Source organism: Neovison vison, chromosome 12, assembly GCF_020171115.1.
Source record: "Neovison vison isolate M4711 chromosome 12, ASM_NN_V1, whole genome shotgun sequence".
NCBI lineage: Eukaryota > Metazoa > Chordata > Mammalia > Carnivora > Mustelidae > Neogale > Neogale vison.
In genome coordinates, this window is record NC_058102.1 from 134,553,920 (window position 1) to 134,577,322 (window position 23,403).

Here is a 23,403-nt window from a genome sequence, read left to right on the forward strand (position 1 = left end):
AATTGCAGTTACTTGTAATGATAAACATAAAATATTTTTATCAATTAAAATTATGACAAACTAAGAGTCAAATGATATAATTAATGAAAAAAGTTCTGGGATGCCTGGGTGGTGCAGTTAGTTAAGGGCCTGCCTTTGGCTCGGGTCATGATCCCAGGATCCTGGGATGGGGTCCTGCATTAGGCTCCCTGCTCAGTAGGGAGCCTGCTTCTCCCACTGCTGGCACCTCCTCCTGCTTGTGCTCTCTCTCTCTCTGATGAATAAATAAATAAAATCTTTAAAACATGTATAATTAATGAAAAAAGTTCATTTTAATGAATAAACTAGTAACAATTATCCTTCGTATCAAACTTCTATTAAAGATTGAAGAAACGGAGGAGCACCAAAATGATGAAGTGGCAGTATTAGAAAGCATATATTCTTCTTCTGCTGCTGGACTAATGCATCCAAAAGGGAGTGGAAAAACTGGTAACAACCTATGTCCTATTACAGAAAATGAAGAATCTAATGGGTAAGCCTGTAGCAATATTTAAATAGTAGGTAATTATTATTTTCCTATAAAACAAATTCTAGTTGGAGCTACACTCATGATTAACAAATTTTATGTTTTTTAATAAGGCTATTTCATCTTGGGTACTAATCAGAAAAATTTAAATAATGAGATACCATTTTTTGCAATCATAATGATAAATATTTTATTAAAAAATTAACAACCAAATTTAGCAAATGTGAAGAAAAGGGCATTCTTTTTTTTTCAATTCATTTATTTTCAGAAAAACATTATTCATTATTTTTTCACCACACCCAGTGCTCCATGCAAGCCGAGCCCTCTAGAATCTCCACCACCTGGTACCCCAACCTCCCACCCCGCCACTTCAAACCCCTCAGATTGTTTTTCAGAGTCCATAGTCTCTCATGGTTCACCTCCCCTTCCAATTTACCCAAATTCCCTACTCCTCTCTAACGCCCCTTGTCCTCCATGCTATTTGTTATGCTCCACAAATAAGTGAAACATATGATAATTGACTCTCTCTGCTTGACTTATTTCACTCAGCATAATCTCTTCCAGTCCCGTCCATGTTGCTACAAAAGTTGGGTATTCATCCTTTCTGATGGAGGCATAATACTCCATAGTGTATATGGACCACATCTTCCTTATCCTTTCATCCGTTGAAGGGCATCTTGGTTCTTTCCATAGTTTGGCGACCGTGACCATTGCTGCTATAAACATTGGGGTACAGATGGCCCTTCTTTTCACGACATCTGTATCTTTGGGGCAAATACCCAGGAGTGCAATTGCAGGGTCATAGGGAAGCTCTATTTTTAATTTCTTGAGGAATCTCCACACTGTTCTCCAAAGAGGCTGCACCAACTTGCATTCTGGGATTGTAGTTGCCGGTCATCTTCTGATTGAGATATCACCAACATTGAGATATCAACATTGAGATATCACCTTACACCAGTTAGAATGGCCAAAATTAACAAAACAGGAAACAACATGTGTTGGAGAGGATGTGGAGAAAGGGGAACCCTCTTCCACTGTTGGTGGGAATTCAAGTTGGTGCAGCCTCTTTGGAGGAAAGGGCATTCTTATACACTGTTGTTGAATAAAATTAGTAAACCCTTTCTGAAGGTGATTTAGCAGTGTGTTTCAAAAATTTTAAATATTCTGACCCCTTATCCCAAGAACTTCATTGCCAGAACTAGATCCTATAAGAAAATGTGACTTGTGTAAACACACACACACACATTATAAGGACATTTATTATACATTATATATATATATATATATATATATATATATATATAATATGACATACATTAAGGATATTTATTATAGCATTATTTTCATATAAACAAGTTGGAGATAGTCTTAAGTATCTGTCAATAGGGAAGTAAATTTTCACCCCTGTAAAACAATGTAGTATGTTTTACTGTTGGAAAAAATGCGTTTAGGTCTACAGGGTACTGATTGTTTAACAAAGTATATTTAAAGTTTTTGGTTTGATGTCATGTTTTATGCAAATTTTAGAATACTTTTATTTACTTATTTATTTTTCTATCCCAGCATTCCTTTTTCTTTCTTTCTTTTTTTTTTTTATTACGGTATGGTAGTCACCATACAGTACATCATAAGTTTTTGATGTAGTGTTCTGTGATTTGTTGTTTGTGTATAACACCCAGGGCTCCATGCAACACATGCCCTACTTAATACCCATCATTGGGCTCACTCAACTCCCCCACCTCATTCCCCTTTAAAATCCTCAGTTTGATTCCCAGAGTCCATAGTCTCTCATGGTTCATCTCCCCCTCTGATTTTCCCCCCTTCATTTTCCACTTCCTTCTAATTCCTCCATGCTATTCCTTATGTTCCACAAATAAGTGAAACCATGTCATAACTGTCTTTCTCTGTTTGACTTATTTCACTCAGCATAATCTCCTTCAGTTCCATTACGTTGATGCAGATGTTGGTATTCACCCTTTTTGATGGCTGAGGGATATTCCATTGTATATATGGACCATATCTTCTTTATCCAACAGACGACCATATCATCTGTTGAAGGGTACCTCTGCTTCTTCCACAGTTTGGCTATTGTAGACATTGCTGCTATGAACATTGGGATGCATATGGCCCTTCTTTTTATTACATCTGTATCTTTGGGGTAAATACCTAGTAATGCAATTGCTGGGTCTTAGGGTAGCTCTGTTATATATATAATATATCTAATATGTATATTAGACTATACCCAACTTTTTTATATGAAAAAATATATATGATTAGATATTAGATATTAATATATATTTATATAAGGTTTTTATTTATTTATTTGACAGAGAGAGATCACAAGTAGGCAGAGAGGCAGGCAGAGAGAGAGGAGGAGGCAGGCTCCCTGCTGAGCAGGGAACCCCATGCAGGACTCAATCCCAGGACCCTGAGATCATGACCTGAGCTGAAGGCAGAGGCCCAACACACTGAGCCACCCCCGCACCCTGTTTTTAACTTTTTGAGGAACCTCCGCACTATTTTCCAAAGCGGCTGCACCAACTTACATTCCCAACAGTGCAACAGGGTTCCCCTTTCTCCACATTCTCTCCAATACTTGTTTCCTGTCCTGTTAATTTGGGTCATTTTAACTGGTATAAGGTGGTATCTCAATGTGGTTTTGATTTGAATTTCTCTGATGGCTAATGACGATGAACATTTTTTCATGTGTCTGTTAGCCATTTGTATGTCTTCTTTGGAGAAGTGTCTGTTCATGTCTTCTGCCCATTTTTTAAATATAATTTTTTATTTTTTAAATATATAATGTATTATTAGCCCCAGGGGTACAGGTCTGTGAGTCGCCAGGTTTACACATTTCACAGCACTCACTATAGCATATACCTTGCCCAATGTCCATAACCCAACCACCCTCTCCCTACCCCCCCTCCCTCCAGCAACCCTCAGTTTGTTTTGTGATATTAAGAGTCTCCTATTGTTTGTCTCCCTCCCGATTCCATCTTGTTTCATTTATTTCTTTCCTACCCCCCAAGTCCTCCATGTTGCCTTTTAACTTTCTCATCTCAGGGAGATCATATGATCATTGTCTTTCTTTGATTGACTTATTTTGCACAGCACAATACCCTCTAGTTCTATCCATATCATCGCAAATGGCAGGATTTCATTTCTTTTGATGGCTGCATAGTTGTCCATTGTATGTATGTATGTGTGTGTGTGTGTGTGTGTGTGTGTGTACCACATCTTCTTTATCCATTCATCTGTTGATATCCATTCATTCATCTTGAAAGAACATCTTGGTTCTTTCCATCGTTTGGCTATTGTGGACATTGCTGCTATAAACATTCGGGTGCCTGTGCCCCTCCGATCACTACATTTGTATCTTTAGGGTAAATACCCCGTAGTGCGATTGCTGGGTCATAGGGTGGCTCTATTTTTCACTTTTTGAAGAATCTCCATGCTATTTTCCAGAGTGGTTGCACCAGCTTGCATTCCCGCCAACAGTGTAGGAGGGTTCCCCTTTCTTCACATGCTCACCAGGATTTGTCATTTCCGGACTTGTTAATTTTAGCCATTCTGACTGGTGTGAGGTGGTATCTCATTGTGGTTTTGGTTTGTATTTCCCTTTTATGGAGTGATGTGGAGCACTTTTTCATGGGTCTGTTGTTCTGCACATTTTTTGACTTGATTATTTGTTTTTTGGGTGTGGAGTTTGGGAAGTACTTTATAGATCTTGTATACCAGCCCTTTATCTGTAGTGTCAGTTGTGAATATCTTCTCCCATTCTGTGGGTTGTCTGTTTGTTTTGTTGACTGTGTCCTTTGCTGTGCAGAAGCCTTTTATCTTGAGGAAGTCCCAAAAGTTCATTTTCACTTTTGTTTCCTTTGCCTTTGGAGACATGTTCTGAAAGAATTTGCTGTGGCTGATGTTGTAGAGGTTACTACCTATGGGCTGCTCTAGGATTTTTTTTTTTGATTTTGATTTATTTATTTATTTTCAGAAAAACAGTATTCATTATTTTTTCACCACACCCAGTGCTCCATGCAAGCCGTGCCCTCTATAATACCCACCACCTGGTACCCCAACCTCTCACCCCCACGCCAGCTCTAGGATTTTGATGGATTCCTGTCTCACATTGAGGTATTTCATCCATTTAGAATTTATCTTTGTTTATGGTGTAGGAGAATGGTCGAGTTTTTTTGAAAAATAGAATACTTTTAAAATCTGATGTGTTGCAAAAGGAAGTTACCTGCTATACTGGCACACTTATTACCAACAAAATTGCTAGTCACTAGGTTTTGGTTTTGGTTCCTAATGCATGAGTGCTCAAATGTTGGACCCTCAAACTGATCTGAATATTACCAAGAGATTTCATATGGCAACTTGTCCCATGTTCTATGCAAACTTTCATTTGACCCCTGTGGTATAAACTAAGATGTTGCTAATGTGTTGAATCATCTTCTTAAGGTACCATGCATGCGTGCTATTATCCTTCCTTTTTAAAGAGAATCTATTTCTATATGCACCCCACCAAAATTTTCAATAGTAACTTCAAATTATAGAATTTATGAGAATTCTATTTACAAAATAGGGATATTTTCTACATTCTAAACCCCTTGTACTTTCCTTACAGAATTTTAATCTGACTAATGATTTTGGATAGTAGAAGATATCCTAGAGTTAGATGATTTTTATCAAGCATGAAATACTGCTGTTGGAACTTAGAGTTTTTCTGTGGTCTTTCTAAGCATGAGAAAAATGATATTCAGGTTATATAATATTATATATCTAGAAAATGTTTAAGGAGTCTTTTGCTTGTATAATTTCATGAATTATTTAATTCCTTGGTCTGGCTTTTTAAAAAGATTTTTTTTCTTTATATTAGAAAGAGAGTGGGGGTTGAGGTGTGGTGGTGGTGAGAGGGACAAGCCGGCTTGGCACTGAGAGAAGAACCCTGTGCAGGGCTTGATCTCACAACCCTGAGATCATGGCCTGAGCCAAACCAAGAATCAGAGACTTAACCAACTAAGCCACTCAGGCATCCCCTTGGTCAGGCACTTAAAAAAAAATAGTGCTACATATATGCAATTTAAAAAATTTCAAGATATTACAAAAATACTACATCATCATTGTGTAAGGATTGAACTAAACAAGAAAATTAAGTCATCTATTATCATTCCACTTAGCTATGAAATCCTTAAAAGAACCATGTAAACTCAGTGATCCTTATTTCCCTCCCATTCACTATTGAATTCTCACTAGTAATTTTCACTCCCATTACTCCAGAATTGACTTTTCAAAGGTTACCACCGATTTTCATTTTAATAAATCTAGACATAATTTCTTAGATCTCGTTTTATTTAACCTATCAGCAATCTTTGACCCATTGGAAAACTCTCTTCTCCAAAATTCTGTCTTTGTTTAGCTTTCAGAATATCACTCACTCACCTGGTTTCCCCACTGCCTTTCTAGTCTGTACATCTCAGCCCGGTTTGCTTCTTTCTCTTCATTCTCCACCTCTTCCACATTGAAGTCTTCCAGGAATCAGTCCTTGATCTTCCTTCTCCTGACTTTTACTATCTTGAATATTCTAATGATCCTCAAGGTTGTATCGCCAGCCCACATCTCTCTGTGGGATTCCAGACCTACATACAAAACCACCTATTTGATATTTCTTTGGGATAGTTATTGGGTATTGCAACTTAACATGTCCAAAATTGAACTGCTGATATGCTTTCTTATACCTGCCTTTCTTGTCTTTCCCAATTAAGTTAATGACAATTCTTCTAGTTGCTCTGCCAAAAAACTTGGTATCATCTTTGACTCCTGTCTTTTTCTTTTTCATACATGTCCCATCTATTCTGTCAGCAAATCTTGTCAGGTCTTCTTTCAAAATATATCCAGAAGCCAAACACATCCTCCATGACCAAGCCACCGTCATCTGTTGTCTATATAAGTGTAATAATTAACTAATTGGTCTTCTTGTTTGTTTGTTCTTTTGCCTTTTCTTTTTCCATTAATTCTAAACACAGTGGATCTTTTAAAACACAAGTCAGATTATGTCTTCCTCTGCTCAAACCCCAATTGTCTCCGATTTCACTCAGAGTATGTGCCGAAGTTTTTTCTAACACCTACAAAGCCTTGTATGATCTATTCATCTCGGGTCTCTCCCTATTGCTTACCACCTCTCCTTGATTTGAACTCCTATTTTCTGTCCTTTTCACTCTGTTGAGGCACACTGAATGTTTTTCTTTTCTTTTCTTTCTTTCTTTCTTTTTTTTTTTTTTGCTCACTATAAACACTTTGAGCATACCTCTCTACTTGCTGTTGACTCTGTCTGGAGTGCTTTTCCCAACAATACTCTTACGGCTTGCTTGCTCCTTGCTCCTTCCTTTTTTTTTAAAAGTTTTGCTTAAAAATTAAGGCCTTTTGGGGTGCCGGGATGGCTCATTGGGTTGAATCTCTGCCTTCAGCTCAGGTCATGATGCGGGGGTCCTGGGATGGAGCTCTGTATAGTACTCTCTGCTCAGCAGAGGGCCTGCTTCCCCCTCTCTCTCTGCCTGCATCTCTGCCTACTTATGATCTCTTTCTCTGTCAAATAAATAAATAAAATCTTAAAAAAAATTAAGGCCTTTCTTGGTTATCCCGATTTCTTGGTTATTCTATATTTCAGGAAATACCCTGATTTTTTGGTTATCCTATAGCACATCAAAATTTGATTTCTCTGCTTTAGTTTTTCTCCTCTACTACTGGCTATTTTGCCTGGGTAGTTTATTGTTTATTGTATTTACTTCACTCATGAGTAGGATTTTTATCTGTTCATTGCCATGTTCTCAGTGCCTAGAAAATGTTCTAGCATATATAGTTCTATTCAATATATGTTTATTGAGTGAATGGGGTTTAAACTGCATATACTGTTTTTAACATAATACTAATTCTCACTTAAACAAAAGGAAAGTTTGTCATGGGTCCCTTCTGACAATTTAACTTGTCAGTTGTATGCATTTTTTTTTAATTTTTGGGGGGCCCAATATTGTGGTTACTTTCTACTTATTCTTTTACTGGTATTCATGTTAGTTTTAATTATAGTAAAATGGATCAAAGGAATCACAAACTTCATTTATATTTTATTAAGGAAAATGAAATATGATGGTTTTTTTTTTTTTTACCAATTAAAGTCTGTTTCTTTGTAATGAGACAAAACACTACAATCTGTTCAACACTGGGCTGGACACTGCAGTGATTGGGGGCAGGGAGGGAGGGGCAGGGCAAGGCCTCTGAGCTGGATTATGAATGTCCAAGGCAAAACCTTCCAGAAGACTCTTCCTGACCCCTCGGGGCAGAAATAAAAAGCACATGTCACCATTGATTCAGATGAGAGGGAACACCAAGCTGGGCCTCAGCATGTCGCCAAGGTCAGTGCAGAGGTGAGGACAGGTCAGCGAGCCGGGGATCTGTCCCTGAGGGGGGCACTGCCAGTCAGGAGGTAGTTGGAGGAGGAAAAGTGCTTCTCCGGTCCAGGGCTCGCCCTCCTCTTGAGAACACCTTTCTCCCACCCGGAGAGTGGTGGCAGCACCAGGCTGGGCAGTTCTGGGGGAGGGGAGCATGGCAGTCGCTGGGCCTCGGCCCCCTGCCTGGTTGCTCTCCCTTCTCCTGCCCTAAGGCTGGCACACCACAGCAATGGCTCCATGACGCTGCAGCTAATTGTTTTCAGGAAGATCCTACTTTTTTGGATGTTAAATTTTAACTAGAATTGTTATCTGTTTAACAGTTTTAAAACAATAATTGCTAGCTTTGTTTTTGTTTACAGTGCTCTTAGGGGCTCATGTTCAATTCCTAAATTAATAATCTCTTGTGGGAAATGTAGTCTTTTTGTGAGTTTATGTAGCTATATGCTAATAATATTCTCTTGCATGCATTTAGTCCATGAAAAAATAATTATAATTTTGTATTAGTAAATCTAGCTTTTTATATTAGGATTAAATAGTAAGCTAAAAGTATACAAAAGTTACCAAATCATTTTCTTTAAGAAAATGAAAAAGAAATTATTTGTGAGAGAGAGAGTATGAGCAGGAGGGAGGGGCAAAGGGAGAGGGAGAAGCTCAGTGGGGAGCCTGATTTGGGGTTCGATCCCAGGACCTGGAGATCATGACCTGAGCTGAAGGCAGACCTTATCTGACTGAGCCACCCACGCACCCCCAATAATTTTATTTTCAAACAAAATTAATCACATTATTGCTATTTTTGACATGTGAGTATTGTTGAATTTTGTCCAGATATTTTGACTATAATTGACAGATAACTGTGTAAGTGTAAGGTATACCTGTGTTACTTTCATACATTTTTTTAAAATTTCTATTTATTTTTTAATTTCTATTTCTATTTCTATTATATTTTTTTCCAATTTATTTATTTTCAGAAAAACAGTATTCATTATTTTTTCACCACACCCAGTGCTCCATGCAAGCTGTGCCCTCTATAATACCCACCACCTGGTAACCCCAACCTCCCACCCCCCCGCCACTTCATACACTTTTATATTGTAAAATGATAATAGTGTTAATAGCTCTATCACCTCACATAATTATCATTTCTTTTTTAGCAACTCTTTTAGCAACTTTCAAATATATAACAGTATTATTAACTGTAATCACCATTCTGTACTTTACATCCTCAGATCTTACTAATCTTGTAACAGGAAGTTTGTACCCTTTAGCCAATATCTACCCATTTCCCTCAGCTTCCTACTCCTGGCAACCACAAATCTATAAATGTGTTTTTTTTCACGATTCCATGTGTAAGTCAGATCATAGAGTATTTATCTTTTTGCGTGACTTCCTTCACTTAGCTTAATTCCCTCAAGGTTCATTCATGTTGTTGCAGATGGCAGGGTTTCCCCTCTTTTTTGTGGCTAAAAATATTCCATTGTAAATGTATACCACATTTTAAAATCAGTGGATCCACTGATGGGCACATAGGTTGTTTCCGTGTCTTGGCTGTTGTAAATAATGCTGCAGTAAATGTAGAGGCACAGATACCTCTTTGAGATACTGATTCATTTCTGTCAGAATGTTCCCAGAAATGGGATTACTGGATATTCTGATAGTTCTATTTTTTCGTTTGTTGAGGAACCTCCACACTGTTTTGCACAGTGACTGTACCAGTTTACAGTCCTGTAACAGTGTGTAAGGATTCCCTTTTCTGTACATCTTTGCCAGTGGTATCTCTTCCCTTTTTGATGTAAGCCATTTTAACAGGTGTGAGGTGATAGGTATATCTTTATGGTTTTGATATGCATTTCCCTGAAGAATAGTGATGTCGAGCCCCTTTTTTGGTCCTGTTGGCCATTTGAATATCTTCTGAGGAAAGCTGTCTATTGAGATGCCTTGCCCAGTTTTTAATTGAATTGTTTTTATGCTGTTGAATTGTATGAATTTTTTATATACTTTACATATTAATCTTTTTTTAGATAGTGTGGTTTACATATATTTTCATCCATTCTGTAGGTTGCTTTTTCATTATGTTACTTGTTTCTGCTTTGTTTTTTAGATTTTATTTAAATTCAACTTAGTTAACATACATTGTATTCTTAGTTTCAGGGGTAGACTTTAGTGATTCATCACTTGCATGTAAAGCCAGTGCTCATCATAAGTGCCCTCCCTAATGCCCACCACACAGTTAGACCATCTTCCCGCCCACATCCCCACCAGCAGCCCTGTTTCTTTCCTCTAGTTAAGAGTCCCTTACGGTTTGCTTCCATCTCTGTTTTTATCTTATTTTTTCCTTAAGCCCCTGTCCCTAGCCACCCCGATTCCTACACTTTCTCCCCTGTGATCCTTTGCTCTTTTTGAGTGCTTTCAGCCAGTCTCCCAAGTTAATGCTGGTCCCCAGACACAGGGCACTCTCAGACTGGGGTATTACTTTCCAACTGGTCACCTCTGGTGGCTCCCTTCCCCTTTTGTTTATCTTCCAATACCAGTCCGCCGTTCCCACTCTGCTTTACCTGCCCACTGGCGTCTTCTGCCCCTGTAGAGATCCAGACGTGTATAATTCTGATCTCAGGCTGATTTCATGGGTGATTGGAGTTCCTTGGTAGGTAATCAGCTCACTATGGGGTACAGGTTAAAAAGGCGCCTCCTCCTACTTCCCCGCCATCTTGTCTCCTTCATTCTGTTAATGTGTATCAAACTTACTGATTTGGTTTGATTGATTTCTATAGGATAATTTTGCTCAGTAAAGTATTCTTGGTTGGCAGTTCTTTTCTCTCAGCATTTTTTTTAAAGATTTTATTTATCTGACACAGAGAGAGGGATCACAAGTAGGCAGAACAGCAGGCTGGAGAGAGGGGGAAGCAGGCTCCCCCCTGAGCAGACAGCCTGATGTGGGGCTCAATCCCAGGACCCAGAGATCATGACCTGAGCTGAAGATGGAGGCCCAGCCCATTAAGCCACCCAGGAGCCCCTCTCTCAGCATTTTGAATATACAATCCCATTCTTCTCCTGGCATATAAGGTTTCTGCTGAGAAACTGCTAATAGCCTTATGAGGATTCACTCGTAGGTGACAAGCTGCTTTTCTCCTGCTGCTTTTATGATTCTCTCTTTGATTTTGATTTTTGATGGTTTTATTATAATGTGTTTTGGAGAAAATCTCTTTAATTAGTTTTTTGATGACTGAACTTCATAAACTTGGATTCCAAATGTTTCCCCAGGTTTGAGAGTTCTCACCCATGACTTCTTTAAGCTTTATGTCTTTTTCTCCCTTTTCCTCCTTCCAGAACTGCAGTAATTTACACATTGTTTCTTTTAGTGGTATCCCGTAATCACATAGGGTTTTCTCATTCTTTTCTTTCTTTTTTCTTTGTTCTCCACTGATTGGATAATTTGAAAGTTCTAAAATTTGAAAATTTTAAATTCACAGGATTTTTTTGATCCATTTTCCTCTCAGTGATTTCTTTTCTTTTCTCTCTCTTTTTAAAAAGATTTTATTTTTACTTATTTGACAGAGAAAGAAAGATCACAAGTAGGCAGAGAAGCAGGAAGATAGAGAGGGGGAAGCAGGCTCCCTGCAGGGAGCCTGATGCCAGGCTGGATCCAAGGACCCTGAAATCATGACGGGAGCTGAAGGCAGACGCTTAACCAACTGAGCCACTCAGGCACCCCTGTCAGTGATTTCTATTGCTTTTTTTCATTTCATTCACTATATTATTCAGCTCCAGAATTTTTTAGTTATTTTTTAACTATTTCCAGCTCTTTTAAAAAATGTATATTTTATTTATTTACTTAAGAGAGAAAGTGAAAGAGATCAGGTTGGGAGTGGGACAGAGAGAGGGAGAGAGAATGTCAAGCAGACCTGGGGCTCAATCCCACAATCCTGAGGTCATGACCTTAGCTAAAACCAAGAGTCAGACACCTAAACGACTGAGCCACCCAGGTGCCCTTCCAACTCTTTATTAAACTTCTCATTTTGTTCTTCTAGTATTTTTCTCATCTTATTGAACTGGCTTTTTTTTTAAGATTTTATTTGTTTGTTTATTTATTTATTTTAGAGAGAGCATGTGTGTGAGCTGGGTGAGTAGCAGAGGGAGAGGGACATGCAGACTGCACTGAGCATAAGCCCGATGCAGGGGTGGATCTCATGACCTTGCTATCATAACCTGAAACAAAATCAAAGGTCAGGCGCTTAACAGACTGAGCCACCCAGGCACCCCTGAATTGGCTTTTTGTGTTTTCTTGTAGCTCACTGAGTTTACTTAAAACTTCTATTTTGAATTCTTTTTTGGATAAACTACTGATCTTCATGTGTTTGAGATCAATTATTGGAAGATTATTGTGATCATTTTGTGGTATCATATTTCCTTGACTTTTTATATTCTTTGAAGTTTTACATTGCTGTCTTTGCATTTGAAATAGTCTTTAATGACTACCTTTCCAGTGTATCCAAACCTGTTTTGCTTTGTTTTGTTTTGTTTTTGCTCTAGTGGTGTGCTGGAACTTTACTGTAGGAAATCTAGGTTTCCAAAAAGGCTCTCTCTTCAATGGGTGATTATCTAGGTGTGTTCCAAGGGCTCCCAGATGTGGTTGAGAGGAAGGGGCTGGAGCCAGTCTGTGGGCTATTGCTGCCTCTATAGCTGGGACTGTAGTGAGTGTGTCTGTTATCTGATGCATGGGTAGGCAAGAGTTTTCCTAGGTCCCTTGGTTTATGATGCTTGGTTCCACAGCTCCTACAAAGAGGTCCACAGCTGTTTTGTTGCCACAAAGACATTGTATTGTAATTGTATATTTATCAATCTTTGAAGCAAGGGATGTGTATTTGCTTATATATGATTGGACTTCATAACTGTTCTGTGAACTAATAAATGAATTGAGATGGCTAGCAGAATTTTACAAAAAATTGTTTTTTATTCTTTACCAGTAAAATTATTAGAAAACATTGGTTTTTTAAATCCTTTAAAAAATTTTAAAGGATTTTTTAAAAATTTAATTTTTTCCCAGTGCTCCAATATTCATTGTTTATGGACCACACCCAGCACTCCATGCAATATGTACCCTCCTTAATACCCACCACCAGGCTCAACCAACCCCCCACCCCAACCCCTCCAAAACCCTCAGTTTGTTTCTCAGAGTCCACCACTCTCATGGTTTGTCTCCCCCTCCGATTTCCTCCAACTCACTTTTCCTCTCTATCTCCCAATGTGCTCCATGTTATTACTTGCTCCACAAGTAAGTGAAACCATATGATAATTGACTCTCTCTGCTTGACTTATTTCACTCAGCATGGCCTCCTCCAGTTCCGTCCATGTTGATAAAAAATTTGGGTATTCACCCTTTCTGATGGAGGCATAATATTCCATTGTACATATGGACCATATCTTCTTTATCCATTCATCTGTTGAAGGGCATCTTGGCTCTTTCCACAGTTTGGGGATTGTGACCATTGCTGCTATGAACATTGGTGTAAAGATGGCTCTTCTTTTTACTACATCTGTATCTTTGGGGTAAAATCCCAGTAGTGCAATTGCAGGGTCATAGGGAAGTTCTATTTTTAATTTCTTAAGGAATCTCTGCACCGTTCTCCAAACTGGCTGCACCAACTTGCATTCCCACCAATAGTGTAAGAGGGTTCCCCTTTCTCCACTTCTTCTCCAACACTTGTTGTTTACTGTCTTGTTGATTTTGGCCATTCTAACTGGTGTAAGGTGGTATCTCAATGTGGTTTTGGTTTGAATCTCCCTGATGGCTAGTGAAGATGACCATTTTTTCATGTGTCCATTAGCCATTTGTATGTCTTCTTTGAGGAAGTGTCTGTTCATGTTTCTGCCCATTTTTTGATGTGATTTTCTGTTTTGTGTGTGTTAAGTTTGAGGAGTTCTTTATTAGATCTTGGATATCAGCCTTCTGTCTGTAGTGTCATTTGCAAATATTTTCTCCTATTCCATGGGTTGTCTTTTTGTTTGTTGATTGTTTCATTTGTTGTGCAAAAGCTTTTTTTCTTGAGGAGGTCCCAAAAAGTTCATTTTCACTTTTGTTTCCTATGCCTTTGGAGACATGTCTTGAAAGAAGCTGCTGTGGCCTATGTCGAAGAGATTACTGCCTATGTTCTCCTCTAGGATTTTGATAGATTCCTGCCTCACATTGAGGTCTTTTATCCACTTTGAGTTTATCTTTGTGTATGGTATAAGAGAAATGTCGAGCATTTATTTAAGAGAGAGGGATAGAAAGTAAGAGAGAGCATAAGAGGGGAGAAGGCCACTGAGCCAAAGGCAGTGGCTAAACCAACTGAGCCACCCAGGCTCCCGAAAACATTAGCTTTTTAATGGATATTTTAAATGGATTTTTAAAAATAGTGATCCTGCTTTGGATATAAAAAAAGGAAGGGCCAAGGATAAAGGAAAACAAACATCAAAAGAATCTGTGATTACATCAAGGTTTGAGAAAGCCCCTTGTCTAACTTCTTGTCCTCTGCAAATGAATAATGACAGCACTTCAAGTGGAACCGATCAGGATGAAGGAAGGTAAAATCTATAAATTCTTTATTTCCCTCTGAAGGAATTTTAACAGTGATTACTTTTTATGGAAATAAAATGCTGCAGTGTAGGTACAGGCGAAGACAAGAAATACTCAAGTATATCTGACACACTGCCTGAAAGGTTAAGATGAGGACAAGTGACTTTGAGAAGGAGCAGTTTCAACAGTCACCATGGAAGCTGGACTGTAATGAATAAGTATAAAGAACTTCTTAGAGAATTTTTATGGGGAAAGGTAATAGAGAAATGGATGATAACTGAAAAAGAATGTGGAGTTCAAAAGAATTTTTTTTTATTTTTTAATTTTAAGATGGGAGCTTTTAGAATACCTTTGTATGCTCCCAGAAATGATCCAATAGAGATAGGCATGGTTATTTAATTAAATTTTGTTCACATTTCCAAATGTTAGAAAGCTTATTGATTGTATTACATTCTTTTAAAGATGATATAGTAATTGTCCTTAGTACTCCTATTCATGTAGTTTTGTGTCAAGAAATTGTTTATTCAGAATTGGTTCCACAGTGGAGTATTCTCGTAAAATTGAATATGCAGATACTATCATTCGTGGATTTCAAACTATACATATAATAGTAAATATACAAACCTTAGGCCATTCTGAATAGAACAAATCATTCCTTGATAATTTTATTTTAAAAATATTTTTTAGATTTTATTTATTCATTTGACAGACAGAGATCATAAGTAGGCAGAGAGGCAGGTAGAGAGAGAGAGAGGAAGGGAAGCAGGCTCCCTGCTGAGCAGAGAGCCCAATGCGGGGCCTGATCCCAGGACCCTGGGGTCATGACCTGAGCAGAAGGCAGAGGCTTTAACTCACTGAGCCACCCAGGCACCCCCATTCCTTGATAATTTTAGATATTCAGTGCCTTTGACAGTATCATGAATGGTTATGGATTTATTAGGGACTTTGAATTATCTGGTTATATTTACTTAACATTTGTTTAGATTCTGGGGGAAGGGGAAAGACTTTATCTATCATATTTATCAATCTATCATAGATTATTACTTTTGGTTTATAAAGTTCTAAATTACAAAAGCCGAAGATTCCTGTACCAACAGTGTCATTGACACATATATAGTATACTCAATAAGTGTCTGTTTGGGAATAAACAAATGCCCATTGATCAGCTTCTGTAGAAGAAGCAAATCTTGAGTTGTTTGAAAGTAGATTTTCAATATTGTCTACTTATGAAGTCTTTTTATTTAAAAAATGGTTAAAATTTATGAATTATTATTACAACTATAGCTAAAAATGGAATACTAATAGATTCAATTGCTATCAGATTACTTAAAAACACTTAAATATTACTTTCACCATATACTGTAAAACACGTGTTTTGAAGGCACATTTCCTGGATTTGAATCCTGGGTCTACTCCTGACCACCTGTACCAGCTTTGGGAAGTTACTTTTTTCTATGCCTCATTTTCTTCCTGTGTAAAATACCAAATATAATTACCTATGTTTTGTAAGATTGTTGTGAGGCTTAAAATAGCTTTAAAACATGTGAAGTTTTCATAATAATGCATAGTATTTACACAATAGATCCTCAAAACACTAATATCATGATTATTAAAAAAGGGTTTCTTCCATATAAGAACTTAATTTGCACTTTCCAAATAGTTTTCAGAACCAATAAAAGCTTGTTTTTATTGAAAATGACAACAAAAATGTGGTATATTTCATCATATCAAATAATGCAAGTAACGTTATGATTTTCCTTTGCTCAGTTTGATTTAAATTTAATGCTTTCTTAACATTATTAATAATATAGTTTAGATATGATTTAGAAATTCCTTATATTTTAAGTATTTAATATTTGCCTGAAAAGAACTGTTTTTTTTTAGATCTTCAAAGAAAACATCTAGTGACAAGGAAGAGGTAAATACATATATAGGAAAATTTTTTTCATTTATTAATTTTTAAATTTTTATTTTATTATGTTATTTTGATAAATAATGTTTATCGGAAATATTATTCCATGATAAAAAAATTAGTTTAGGAAAGGTATAGTGAAAAAAGAGAAAATCTGCCTTTGTTGTACAGACATATACTTTGAAAAAGTTGTTCAGAAATACTAGTTATTGGTAAAGATTGTTTTGATAAAAATCAGTCCTTTTGAAAGTACCTTTTTTTTTTGCTCTTATAAAGAGATATGGGTATTTATCATCTCTCTACACTCAGTATATTTTATCAATATTTAGGGGACATTCTGAAGTAGTATTATTTATTTGTAGGTCAAAAAACAAATTGATTCTATGGATGACTTCGGTGTCTTAACTCTGTCATCTGAAACAATTTTGGAGGGTTTCCACATGCCTGACTCTAATCATATGATTTGCATGTCGCTAATTGAACAGCATGCCATGGATTGTAAAGGTAAGACCATTGTGTAAATATTAAGCCTTTGTATGTACATTACTATAGTAATATGTACACTTCTTGTCTAGTGCTGTACCATACAACACTGATGTGTTATAGAGCTACTCATCTCAGAAATACGTTTTATATGAAAATAGAGAAATGTTGAATACTCTTAGCAAAGAGCCATAATTTCCACTATACTTTTCATCATGGGAATGGCACACCTGATGTGTGTTAACTCTCCTCTTCTGTGCCTTCACCCAAGGTCAGGTTACCACTGTTTTTGTCCTAGAATACTGAAACAACCTTGGGACTGTTTTCCTTGTCATTCCACCTCCCAGAATCTTGGTCTACTCTGCAACCATAGTTACCATATATTTAAAAAAAATTTATATTTCATCACGTGACCCCCTTGTTTAAAGCTTAGCTATTACTTCTCATCATTCTGGGGTGAAAGACCACAGTTCTCAGCCTCATCTTGGATTGTTTCATATCCTTCTGTCCATATCTCAGCCACTGTTTTAGATATTTTTCCTTACAATAGAGCTTTTTTCCCCTCAACAGCTTAAGTTAGGACAACTGCACATGCATAAACTGTATAATTTGATAGTTTTGACATAGGGGTATATGCATATGAAACCATAACTGTAATTCAGGCAGGTAATAACCCTTAAGTCTCGTGTCTCTTTGTATTCCCTCATTACGAAACTGCTGAATGGTTTTCTAAAGTAGTTGCACCATTTTCAATTCTCACCAGCAATGTCTGAGAGTTCTGATTTCTCCCTATATATTCATGAACACTTAGTATTGTCAGTTTTTAAAATCTTAGATGTTCCGATGGGTCTGTAGTGTATGTATCATTATGGTTTTAATATACATTTCCCCAATAACTTATAATGTTGAGCATATCTTTGTGGGCTTATTTGCCATCTGTATATCTTCTTTGAACTGTCCAAATCCTTTGTCATTTTAAAAATTGGGTTTTCTTACCTGTTGAGTTTTGAGAATTCTTTGTATATTCTAGATATAGTTCCTTTATCACCTGTATTTTTTTTTGCAAAGATTTTCTCCCAGACTGTGACTTTTCATTCTCTCAGCAGTATCTTTTGAAGAGCAGTTTTTTTTTTTTATGAAGTCCAGTTTATATCTTTGTTCTTTTATGAATTTTTGCTTTTGGTGTTCCTATATGAGAAATCTTTGCCTAGCACAAGGTCAGAGGTTTTCTCTCTGCTTTCTTTTAGAAGTTTTGCAGTTGAATAACCAAATTTTATAGTTTTAGGTCTTACATTTCTATCTGTGACCAATGAGATCCAGTTTGTATTCTTTTTTTTTTTAAGATTCTATTTGTTTATTTATTTATTTGACAGAGAAGGAGAGCATGAGCAGGGGGAATGGCAGGCTGAGGGAGAGGGAGAAATAGTCCCCCTGCTGAGCAGAGAGCTGGACATGGGGCTCGATCCCAGGACCCGTGGATCATGACCTGAGCCGAAGGCAGCCACTTAACTGACTGAGCCATGCAAGCGCCCCCATTTTGAATTCTGTTTTAGTTATGATACAGGGTATGGTCCAGGTTTATTCTTGAACTTAGTAAGTTTACTTATTAGTTTTAGTAGCTTTTTAAAAAATTCTTTCAGATTTTTCTACATAACCAAAGTTTATCAAACTTTTTTTTTAACTACTATTTTACTAATTTCTTAAGGTGGAGCCAAAGGTCATCAGTTTGAGGCTTTTCTTCTTTTTTAGTACATACATTCAGTGCTATAAATGTTCATGTGAGTGCTGCTACTGCAGGATTCCAGAAATTCATATGTTTTCTATGTTCATTTCCATTCAGTTCAGAATATTTTCTAATTTCTTTTTTCTTTACTTCTTTGACCCAGGGGTTATTTAAAGATTTTATTTATTTGAGAGAGAGAGAGAGAGAGAGAGAGAAAGAGCATGAGCTGGGGGGGAAGAAGACTCCCCTCTAAGCAGGGAGCCCAGTGTGGGGCTTGATCCCAGGACCCTGAGATCATGACCTGAGCCGAAGGCAGACACTTAACTGACTGAGCCACCCAGGCGCCCTGACCCAGGGTTTATTTAGATGTGTGTTAATTAGTTTGCAAATATTTGAGTATTCTCCAGAGATATTTTTATTCTTGATTTCTAATTTGATTTCTTTGTGGTCATAAAATACACTCTTATGACTTCAGTTCTTTTGACTTACTCTTCCTATTATAATTTATTTTATGATCCAGAATATCATCTCTTTTGGTAAGTGTTCCATGGATGCTTGAGAAGAACAGTGGCATTCAAGTCTACTATGTCCTTGCTGATTTTCTGCCTACTGAAATCTCTGACTATAATTGTGAATTTACTTGTTCCTCTGAAGTTCTGTCAATTTTACTTTGTGTATTTTGAACCTGTTAATAGATGCATAAACATTTAGGTTTATTATGCTTCCTTTAGTTGACTGGTTTATCATTATTAAATGAACTTATTTATTGCTGCTAATGTTTTTTGTTTTGAAATCTATTTTGTGTGCTATTAATGTAACCACTCAGGCTCAGCCTTCTTTTGCCCAGTGTTAGTGTGGTCTGTCATATTTCTGACCTCTTAACACATTTGTAGTTTTTACATTTAAAATGCATTTTTTAATAGGTGGCAGATAGCTGGGTCTTCCATTTTTATCCATTTTGACGTCTGCCTTTTCATTGAGGCTTTTAGACCATTTTCATTTAATGTGATTATTGATGTAGTTGATTTGAATCTGTCATCATGTTGTTTGACTTCAATTTGTCCTTTCTGCTCTTCATTCCATTCTCTTCTTTTCTGATTTCTTTCAGATTGAGCAAGTAATTTTTATGATTTAGTTTTATTTATGTGTGTATGTGTATGTATGTATTTTGCTTACTAGCTATAACTCTTTAGTTTTGCTATTTTGGTGATTAGAGTCTAAAGTATATGACCTGAGCATCATAGTCCTCCATCTAGTAATGTTATAACACATCATATGTCGTTTAAGAAAATTATAAAGGTTTACTTCCTTTTCTTCACTCCTAGCCAGATCCTTCTGGATCTGTGGGTTTATAGTTTTCATTAAGTTTAGAAAGGTTTTGGCCATTTTTTCTTTTCTTTTTTTAAAAAGATTGTATTCATTTATTTGAGAGAGAGAAGGAGAAAGAGAAAGAGTGCAGGAGCCAGGGAGGAGTGGCAGAAGGAGGGGGAGAAGCAGACTCCCCTCTAATCGGGGGAGTCTAATCCCGGGCTTGATCCTAGGACCCTGAGATCATGAGATCATGACCTGAGCTGATGGTGGACACGCACTGATGAATCCACTCAGGTGACCCCGTTGTTTTTTTCTTCGAATATTTTTTCTAGTTCCTTTCCTCTGCCTCTTTGGGGAATTGTATATTAGTTACCTGAAGTTTTCTCACAGTTTTCCGATGTCAAATTTCAGTCTTTTATTTTGAGCTGTCTAATATGTGTTTATTCCAATCCAGTGTGTTTTTCCTGTCTGACATAATTTAAATCTCTGTCAGTGCTATTTGCTTTTTTAAAAATTAGCTTCTACGCCTCCACTTACCTTTTTATGCTTTCTTTGGAATTCTAGCTAAGTTAATGACAAACAGTTTGATCCTTTCCCATCCTGCTCTTATGAATTGTTAGGTGAATCCAGAGTAGTGTTCAGCCTAGACCTCATAATTCCCCACTGCTGAGGCACGACCTACTTAACTCTATTCATTGTGCTGCGGGTTATGAGTTTTTCCAGCATGACTAATGGGGATAGATACTGCCCCTGGTGCCATGTGAGCTCCAGGAAGGGTTTCCTCTGCTCTTTCTAGACAGATCTTTCCCCTGGTCGCAGGAGATTTCTTTACGGGCATGCATTGGTTATTACTCTTCTGATCTCCAGGGTTCGTTCGTTCTTCTGCTTTCTCCTCACCTGTGCTTTGACCACTGATCTCATCTGTCTTGGTTTCACCAGACTCAGTTTCATCACCTCAACTCAGGGAGTCTGGTGGAGTCTATCTCAGTTTTTTCACCTGTGTCATGGCCTGGAAATTGTCCCAAGGCAGTGAGCTCAGGTATGTGTTAGGCTAACTTCCTGTGTTTTCAGGGTTCATTGTCCTTCATTGCCTGGATTCCTTTTTCTTGAAAATGATTTTAAAGTGTATTTTACCTGTTTTTGTTTGGCTTTTTTTCAGGTAGGAAGATAAATCAGTACCTGTTACTCTATCTTGGCCAGAAGCAGATTGCAATAGAACTTTGTCACATGCTGTAGACTGTCTTTAATGCTCTCCTTCCTCGTTTGCTCACATGCTTCCCGCTCCTCCTTCATTTCTCAGAATAGTTCCTCAGGGAAATCTTCCCTTCTTACCATAGATCAAGTTATGTTATGTGATCATAGAACTCTTTTATTATAGGAACTATCTGAATTCATAATTGTGTTCTCCTTCACTAGACTTTAAGCTAAATAAAAGCCAGAGATCTGCAGAGCTTAGTGTAATAGCTTTTGCTTTTTTAAAAATTTTATTTATTTAAGAGACAGAGTGCAGAATTGGGTGGAAAGTTCGGGATGCCGGGCTGCTACAATGCAGCATATCGACTAAGGGAGTACTGCACTTTCTGGTGGCGCCCGGGACTGGGGGATGAATTCTCAACTGAAACCTGAGCACCCAAACTCCACCAGGCAGGATCATGGGGCGGACTGAATAGCCCAGGTCCGGGAGGACTCCTAATTCATGGTGTAGCGGGGAGTCGTCCCCTCTGATCCCGCTCTCAGAGCGCGGTTCCTGGCGGAGAGAACTCTGAACCGTCTGCTTCCCGGCTTTTAACTTCCCGCCTCTGTGCGCTGCGCAGTCTGCAGCGAGAACTGTTGCTCACGGGTTAACTTTGAGGACTCGGGTTGTGCTGGTGGCCGACCAGCCCACCCTTTCCTCCGCTGTGGGCTACATTTCCCAGAAGTCTCCACGGTCCACAACTTTTTTTCTCTCCCCCCCAGCAGACGACTCCTGCTGCTTGGACCTGTCGGTTCGCCCAGGTCCTCAGGATGCTCAGGCTAGCGTGGGCCGTCAGTACTGGCCTGAAGGCTAAGTACCCGACGCGCACTGGGCGGTGAAACCTTGTACCCGCCAGGCTCTGGCTGGATTTTTCCTCCTCGGGACTACATTTCCCTGAGGGCTCTGCGGCATTTGCCACTTCCGGCCGAAGTTGGCTGGCGGTTAGTGAGTTGGCGGGAGTTTGGCGACGAGGGTTTGGGGCGTTGCGGTCCGCCTGCGGATTGGACCAGACTGGTGTGTGAGGACCCGGGAGAAGTTCAAGAAGAATCCAGAAGAGGAGAGAAAAGCCACTGTACATCAAAAGTCATGGCAGAGGGCTTCACGTTCAAAGATGTGGCCATTTACTTCTCTCAAAAGGAGTGGGAATGCTTGCACTCTGCCCAGAAGGGTTTGTACTGTGATGTAATGTTGGAGATCTCACTGGGACTTTCTGATTCTAAGCCAGATGTGATCTCCTTATTGGAACAGGGGAAGGAGCCCTGGGTGGTTAAAAATCAGGATAAAAAAGAATGGTCCCCAGATTGGGAGTCCAGAAGAGAAACCAAGAATTTATGTCCAAAGGAGCACAGTTATGAAATTAAATCATTGCCCCTGGAGATAAAAAGACTCACAAGCTCCGGCCTTGAGTGCACTAGGTTTGGAAATAGCAGAGAAATCAAATGCCACTTGGAGAAACAACAGGAGGGACATTTCAGACAACCTGTTATAACCTCTGAGGAAAGGTTCACTTCCACTCAGAACACAGTTCAGAGAGTGCCTCAGTCAGTTCACACCAGAGTGAAAACCTACTAATGCAAGAGATGTAAGGAAACTTCCAGGTGCCAATCACACCATTTTCAACATGAAAGAAATCGTAATAAGGAAAGACTGTAAATGTGGAGAATGTGGGAAAGCCTTTAGTAGTAAGTCAGACTTGATTAAGCATCAGAGAATTCATGAAAGCAAAAAAAGTAAAGAAAATAAGAAATGTGCTGTTATCCATGGCTCTGAAACAACTAAACCTCAGAGCATTAATACTAGTGAGAAACTTTATAAATGTAAGGAATGTGGGAAAGCCTTTCATTCTAACTCACAACTTAGGAAACATCAAAAGATCCACATAGGTGAGAAACCCTATAAATGTAAGGAGTGTGGGAAGGCCTTTCCGTCTACCTCACAACTTAGTTTACATCAGAGAATTCATACTGATGAGAAATACTATGAATGTAAGGAATGTGGGAAAGCCTTTACCCGTCCCTCACATCTTCTTCGACATCAGAGAATCCATACTGGTGAGAAACCCCATAAATGTAAGGAATGTGGGAAAGCTTTCTGTTACAACACGCAACTTAGTCTTCATCAGATAATTCATACTGGTGAGAGACGCTATGAATGTAAGGAGTGTGGAAAGTTATATAGTTGTGCCTCACAACTGAGTCTACATCAAAGAATTCATACTGGTGAGAAACCTCATAAAT

At 38.2% G+C, this 23,403-nt stretch overlaps 1 protein-coding gene across 1 annotated transcript in view; it reads left to right on the forward strand.

Annotated features, from left to right (window-relative positions):
- LOC122891044 (ankyrin repeat domain-containing protein 26-like) overlaps positions 1-23,403 on the forward strand; it is a 260,505-nt gene that overhangs the window by 192,513 nt on the left and 44,589 nt on the right. The window contains exons 20-23 of the mRNA XM_044226425.1: positions 363-511; positions 14,344-14,511; positions 16,388-16,421; positions 16,778-16,919. Of these exons, the coding sequence (XP_044082360.1) occupies positions 363-511; positions 14,344-14,511; positions 16,388-16,421; positions 16,778-16,919 (493 nt within the window). The remainder of the gene's footprint in view (positions 1-362; positions 512-14,343; positions 14,512-16,387; positions 16,422-16,777; positions 16,920-23,403) is intronic.